We start from the raw sequence: 7,331 nt of genomic DNA, 5'->3' as shown, positions 1-7,331 counted from the left end.
ATAAGGGTTCATGTTGCTGTCATTGTTATGTTTATCTTATTTCAATTTTAATGTAATGCATTACTTAAAAACTTGGTTTTTATTACTATTCAAGTGTTGACAATGTGAGGTATCTACAAACTCATCAAATTAATATATTTACTGTGGTTCATTCATCTACATGTTTGTAATATATGTTCGGTTCCATATCTTTTATACTTACTGAAAAGAGTCTAAACTAAGTTAAAACACATTACTACTGATTCATCTTTACAATAAATTTAATCGCCGTGCAACGCACGGGTAAAGAACACTAGTAATGATGAAACAAGAAATAATGGCTATTGTAATCTAGCGACACTGATTCTGTTGCGCACCATGAACATGATTAATGGCATCCAAAAGCATAAAATTGAGTGCAGTAATTCTGGTGGTGAGTATTTCTTGGGGCAACAAATTCTAGAGGTGAGTTGAACCCATTATTCTGATCTAAAAGCAAAGTACTCTTATTGTTGTACCTGGGCTTTTGCCCTTTATTCTACTAGGCCTTCAGCCTTACTTCGACCCAAAAAAACAAAGTGCTCTCTAACTTCAATCTTAGAACAAGCAGAGTAGGACACTATATCTATTATTGACAAAAAAAAAAGGACACTATCTTCTTCAATACGAAGCGAGTAATCATCGTGAGAAAATTTGTTGATGATGTTTGGTTGGGGTTGCTCAAATCCCCTGCCTATGGTTGTAATGGTCATACATCTCAATTTTGCGGCCATTCAGTGGCTGAAGAGGCCTTGCGTTATGAATGTATTCTTGGCTCAATGGTGCCTTTAGGAGCTCCAATTGTTTCTTTGAGAGTGTCCTTACCTGCATCACAATGTTTGATTAATTACAATTGTTTCCAAAATCAATACAAATTGTCCCTAGAAAACCTACAAGTATACACATTCGGAAAATGTTTGGTGTACAGCTAATGAATGCACACATTCTTTCAAAAACAAAAATGAATGCAAACATTTAATGTGTGAAAGAAATAGCAGAGAGATTAATAATGAATATGATATTAATAATATATATTGTGATTAATAACGAAGGCAGGAATTTGAGACTAGAAAACCAACATCAAATAGGGCGCAGAGATCAAAGAATATGTCATGCATACAATAATTTTTACGGCTTATATACGTAATATATGTATTACAAGTTAGAAAACAAAAATTGAAAAGTTTGGATGCCCTCATGTTTGTAACATTAACATTTCCCCCTTCCTCTGCCACTAGTTGCGATGTGACAAAAAATTAAAGATGAAAAAAAAAAGTGTATGTGAGGTGTCTGTAAGTAATGTTTATCAGATGGAGAGATGTGGTAAGTTAATTACCTTGCCAAGAATGTTCCAAATAACACCCTCTTTGCATGGAGGAGTGGTAAGAGAGCCAACATATCTGTAATACCTGCTGTGTGTCCTTGCATTTATCTCCTCAAAATCAAAAGTGCCGATAGGAATTTGGGCATCCTTATTGCCTGCACGGTTTTCTTTGGCTAGCGCAACAAACTTGTCTTCCATCTATACTCAAGAACTATATTTTAGCACTTTGTACCATCAATAATTTAATTTGAATCCAATGGACTTAATTAGAACACAATTAAGTGAATGTGAGAGTTCAACTCTACCTGGGAGATGATAGGATCGGGATCACCCAAGTTGTAGAGAACTGCCACAACTGCTATGCCATTGTTATCAGGGGTCAAGTGAACTAGATGGAGCTCAGCCTCATGTCTGTATGGTCAGAAGTTTTTTGCGTTAAAGATTAATAATAGTGGTAAAAGCCAAGTACAATCTTGTAAAAGCTCAGCCTTAATGAAGCCTTTTTTTATGTGAGCTTATCTATAAAAAAATCTATAAAATCCATTTTTTTTTATATCGGAAATATAAATTGCATTCTCCAGGAATTGATCCCTGGACCTTCTCCTCCCCAACTCATATGTCCCCAACTCTTATCACTTGAGCTCATGGGCGGACCCATGTGTAGGCTATGTGTGGCTTTAGCCACACCAGATTTTGAGTTTTTTTTTTAAATATTGTATATAGCGGCGGTTTGGCATCCGCTACTAAAAGTTTTGTGTTAATGTATGGAAACGGTCGAAGCGCCGCCATAGCTTAATAAGTAAAAAACCAAAATTCACGCTTAACATCAAATTAGAACGCGGTTTTTATTTCTTTCTTCCATTGCTGCTTTCGGCATTCATCAACTTTTAAAACCTTTTTCCCCAAAAATTGAAAACCCACCAATCTTCACCTTCCTAAATTTCTAATCGCATGGATAACCCTGATCACCGCACCAATCAACCATAATTCAAGAGGAAATTCAATTGATTCATTGTCTCTCAGGTAAATAAACTTTGTAATTCACCTTACTATGCTACACAAAATTCATGTTGGATGATCTTTTCCTATTTCTATTTTTTTTTTAATTTTCAATTTTCAAAGAAGTTTTTTGGTTTATGAACTTGTTGCACACGTTGAGTTGGATCTACTTTTTCGGTGAGAATTTTTGCTTGTCAACTTAGCAGATCTGAGTTCTTTGATGGAACCATGTTGGGTTTGGAGCTACCTCCGTTTGTTTTTGCTGATGGGTTTTCCTGTTTTGATTGTAGATTCGTGCCCGCAAATTTTGGAATGTTAAATCAGCAGCATTGTAATGTTTTCTCCTAAAAAAGCAAAATTTGTCCTTTTTAGTGCACAAATTAGTCTTAACTTTTCATGGTTGAATAAACTTTTGTGCTTTTCATGTGAGATTATAGCTACTTCTTGCTTGCTACCTAATATAATTTCTACTTTGTATTTTAGCCTAAAATTTCTTTTATATTTAGCCACACCAATATATAATGTCTGGATCCGCCCCTGCTTGAGCTATCATTTGAGGACATAAAATGTATGTATGTATCTTAATTTAAAAATATCTTAATCTTAATCCACAAAAATTAAAGATAGACACACTTCTATATAAAATGTATGGGTAAAGTTTTGAATTAAATATTTTCTTGTTCTTTTAATAATTTTATGCAATAGACAAATCAATTCAAAATACTAATATAACTTTAAATTAATATCTATATTTTGTAATTATAACTTTTCATAACATTTTATTTTTATATCTAAAATATGATAGTAAAATTGGATAATATTTATAGTTTAATTTCTATGCACTGACAGTATAAAGATTTTAAGAATGTGAGAAAATTTATATTTTTATTTAATTTCATTAATTGACGCGACATATCCTCACAACCTGATTGGTAGACAGTGTAAAAAAACATTACACTATTATTGCATCATCCTTTTTCTCTAATATATATAGATAAGTATACTTGGTATATAACCAAGAAGACAATTCAAAATAATTTAATTTAAAAAATGATAAAATATAATATAGTTATAAGTATAAAAATTAAACATGAAAATAAAATTAAACAGAAGGTTCTATGATAACTCAAGTGATAAGAGCTAGGAGACATATGAATTGAGTAGGGAAGGTTCAGGGATCCATCCCTAGAGAGTGCAATTTATATTTCTGATGTAAAAAAAATAATTAAACAGGAGGTTGGTCGCGGTTGAAAAAAGTTCCACAAACTTTCGAGTTTATTAAAGGCATAAAGTAATTTAATTATCTAAGTGAATATGAATTAATTATATTGGTTTTGATTTGAATGAGTGAATTTATTGGATCAATCTGAATTGTTACACACCCCTAGGTAGGAAGTGGTGAAAAAAAAAAGCAGGGTAATAAAAAATATGTGTATAATGTAATAGGAAAATAAATTAAAAAGTAAAAGTGGGTGAAAAATGCGAGAATGTCAGCATTTAAAAATGCGTAACAATTAGAGATCGGGTGTGCCAGCGTGATAGGTGAGTCGCAAAAAATTTTAGCCAAAAAAAGCAAGTGACCGATTGAATGAAGCTAGGATTGGTTGAGAATATGAATTTGAACAAAATTGGGTGCAAGGTACACAGGCCTCAGGTCCACAAAGGAGACATTTTTCATGGATTCTAGAAGGTATGCACGTGCACAAAATCATCCAGTAGTTCATTCCTTGAAAATCAGGAAAGCGGTTAAAGTTTGAAAAACTAGCCGAAGCAGAAAGCTTGGGTTAACCAAAAGCTTCTAGGCTGATCAAAGAGAATAACTTCCAACATCCCCACGAATATAATTATTGTCGGAAACACGGGTAGTGGCGGGAGTTATTAGCCAGTGTAATTTAGCCAAATTTGTCTCTATTAATAGAGGAATGATCCTTTGCAAAAGACACAAGTCATCAATTAATCAAAACTACAAATTTTCCGCATTTATTTTTTCCTTTACATTTTAATGCCTTTACTTTTTAGCCTTTATTTCAATCATTTACCTTTCAAACACTTTATTTATTCAACTTTATGCCCTTTATTTTCAATTCATTTGAATCTTTCTTTATTCATTTTCGTCTGGCCTTAGTTTAATTTATCATACAAATTCTTCAATAGCGATCTCTAAGACCTTTTTGTAGTATCTTAGGCACCTACATTGAGGAACAAAATTTATTCCTTAAATAATCACTTAATTAAAAAATCTCTACGTTGGTTTTTCAGCTAGCTTAAACGGTTACCTAATTGTTAAAAAAGTATTTATGAACCAACAGAGATAAAATGCGTGTGAAAAATGTAGTAGTAGCTTTCAATAGTCAGTTCAGTATACACATGATGTATTACGCAGCAATCAGCCAATAGCAACCAAACATATTGCCCCACTATCTGAGCCGAACTCTGGCTATTGGAGTATAGCTATAGGCTCTTTTCCAGAAGGAATTTCTAATCATTTTGGAATAAACAGCTTTTCCATATGAGAAATGATCTCCAACCAATTATGATGGAGAGATAAAATGGTAAAATATAGAAGTGATGTGTAAAATATCTTTCACTTTTATTTGTTGTTAAGCCATTTCAAGAAACATTACTCTTCATTTACAGAATTAAACAAACAGAGATTTCCAAAATTATTTGTAAGAGGAGAAGAGGTGGTATATATAGGGACTAGGGAGCAAGCAAGAGAAGAGATTGAACTTACACACGACCATGTGCCCGGTGTTCTGCTGGAGAATGCCAGTGCAATTGTTTCAAAGAATAATTTTTTCCATTTATATTAATATCTCCCACCACTTGTCCTTGAAAATGCACCTGTAAAAGAAAAACTCCATCACTTTATGACTAATTTATTGAAGTCCGTTTGATTTACCGTTAGAAAATATGTAAATTGAAAAGTAAACAATTTCGATATGATTTGGCAAGTGATCGAATAACAAACCCCAATGTTGAACTTGTTGTTAACAAGCGTGGCGTTTGTAGAAAGGTAGTCTCTGTCTAAGGATTCCAACTCCATGTTCATAACAATATCAGGATATGCAATATCAACAGGACTCTGAGCTTTCCCATTTGAGCATGCTGCGAAATCTGGACTTAAGGTTCCCCATTTCTCAGGTCCATTTGAACCAGTATAACTAAAATTGGCAGAATCTAGTGCAAGAAAAAAAAAACAATTAATTCAGTCATGTATGTGACAACTTAATTAACAAGTAACCATACATCAAATTTTACCATAATAATAACAGCTTTCAGAATGAGAAAACAGTCATATGCAATTTGAACTCAAAGAAAAATGAAATCTTACAGTCATATGCAGAAGTGCATAGAGAGAAAATTGCTATGGACAGGGTTGAGATGTAAATCCGGAGAGCCATGGTGGATAGCTAGCTGTGTATGCCTTGATCTGTGGGACTTTGTTTTATGCCTAAGCTTTTTATATATAACATATGTGATGTGATGTTGTGATACTTTGCTGTTGTGTGGTGCACAATATTTTTTTCATTGTTAACAACACAACTTTCTTAAGAGATATTTTCTAGGGAACCTCTCAAGATTTAACTAAGATGTTTTAAAGAGGAATTCTTAAGATTCCTTCTCCATAGTATTTTAAAGATTTTGAATTATTTATATTTCAAAAGGAACAATGTTCTGTTCTCAATGTTCCCAGATACTTGCAAGACTCTTAATTATTTTAATTTTCAAGAGCAATTCTTAAGGCTTCCTTCTTAATGTTCAAAGATATATATATCTAAATTTTACACTATGTTTTGTTCTAGTTGGCACAAACAACAATTCAACCTAGCGAGCTTACCAGCTTACCATCATTTTAGTTGACCCGACCGTCCCGACGGGATCACAATCAAGTGAACACCATGTTAGTAAGCCCGAACAACCAAGACAAAATCTTGACCACATGGCTAAAATAGAGTTAATGACTCAAGACCACTAAATGGCTAACAGCTTGAAAGCCAATACATATATAGCAACCTAATCGAAGTAATACATGTCGAACCACAAGGATAGTTGTTCATCAATTGCTTCTAAGAGTTTTGTGTTCAGAATGTGAAAAAGAAAGCAATATAAGTTTGAGGGTTTGTTGTGTGAATAACACACTTGTGATGAAGAGCAAGAATTATAATTCAGATAAAGAAGTACCCTGGACAAAGCTCCACTTAGTCCAATTATGGTTCTCAAATCAAATTCTTATATGAAGTTCAGAATCCTTATCCATGATGTTATAGCCTCTACCTCTACTTGTTAATTCCTTAATCAAGTAAAAAATTCAATTTCATTTGTCAAACCTAATTCCTTAGTGCCTAGTCAATTCAATTGAAGAATGAAGTTTATAAGTTCAGGCCAACACAATAAGTTTCTACCCTTATTCCTAAGTGATAGCAAACAAACCAATCTAATCCCAAGTCCAGGTTTGTTTTTCTTTAATTTGATTTTGCTTTAATTTTGTGTTTCTCTGAAAAAAAAAAAACATTTTCTTTTTAGGTAGTTAATGCATCGAGTCTTTTGCATGTTTTGCTTTTTACCTTCGAGTTAGTAGCACCGATTCAATGAAGCAATGGTAAAAAAATTTTCAAACAGCAAAACTCAAGACTCAATCAACAAAACAAAACTATCCCCGGCAACGGCGCCAAAAACTTGATAGCGATTCCGCAAGTGTACGGATTGATCGAAGTAATACAAAAGATTGTCGAACCACAAGGATAGTTGTTCATCAATTGCTTCTAAGAGTTTTGTGTTCAGAATGTGAAAAAGAAAGCAATATAAGTTTGAGGGTTTGTTGTGTGAATAACACACTTGTGATGAAGAGCAAGAATTATAATTCAGATAAAGAAGTACCCTGGACAAAGCTCCACTTAGTCCAATTATGGTTCTCAAATCAAATTCTTATATGAAGTTCAGAATCCTTATCCATGATGTTATAGCCTCTACCTCTACTTGTTAATTC

The 7,331-nt window shown here is 33.2% G+C and overlaps 1 protein-coding gene across 1 annotated transcript; it reads right to left on the bottom strand.

Moving 5' to 3' along the window:
- Window positions 1-364: 364 nt before the first annotated feature.
- On the bottom strand, window positions 365-5,883 carry LOC130720713 (alpha carbonic anhydrase 1, chloroplastic). The gene is made up of 6 exons (XM_057571400.1): window positions 5,676-5,883; window positions 5,313-5,521; window positions 5,076-5,185; window positions 1,648-1,753; window positions 1,355-1,540; window positions 365-843 (listed from the first exon to the last, which is right to left on the bottom strand). The coding sequence occupies exons 1-6, from the start codon at window positions 5,743-5,745 to the stop codon at window positions 700-702; spliced, it is 825 nt and encodes a 274-aa protein (XP_057427383.1). The 5' UTR covers window positions 5,746-5,883; the 3' UTR covers window positions 365-699.
- Between the last annotated feature and the right edge of the window lie 1,448 nt (window positions 5,884-7,331).

Source organism: Lotus japonicus, chromosome 5 (genome assembly GCF_012489685.1).
Source record: "Lotus japonicus ecotype B-129 chromosome 5, LjGifu_v1.2".
NCBI lineage: Eukaryota > Viridiplantae > Streptophyta > Magnoliopsida > Fabales > Fabaceae > Lotus > Lotus japonicus.
Note: the sequence above shows the minus strand (reverse complement) of the source record. Positions and strands in the feature narration are given on the sequence as shown.

What these genes read in the sequence shown, in the direction of transcription:
- LOC130720713 (XM_057571400.1), bottom strand. Translation starts at nt 5,745, where the DNA reads ATGGCTCTCCGGATTTACATCTCAACCCTGTCCATAGCAATTTTCTCT. An exon ending in ATGCACTTCTGCATATGACT is followed by an intron (nt 5,522 to 5,675) that starts GTAAGATTTCAT and finishes TTCTTGCACTAG; the next exon opens with ATTCTGCCAATTTTAGTTAT. An exon ending in CACCGGGCACATGGTCGTGT is followed by an intron (nt 1,754 to 5,075) that starts GTAAGTTCAATC and finishes CTGACCATACAG; the next exon opens with ACATGAGGCTGAGCTCCATC.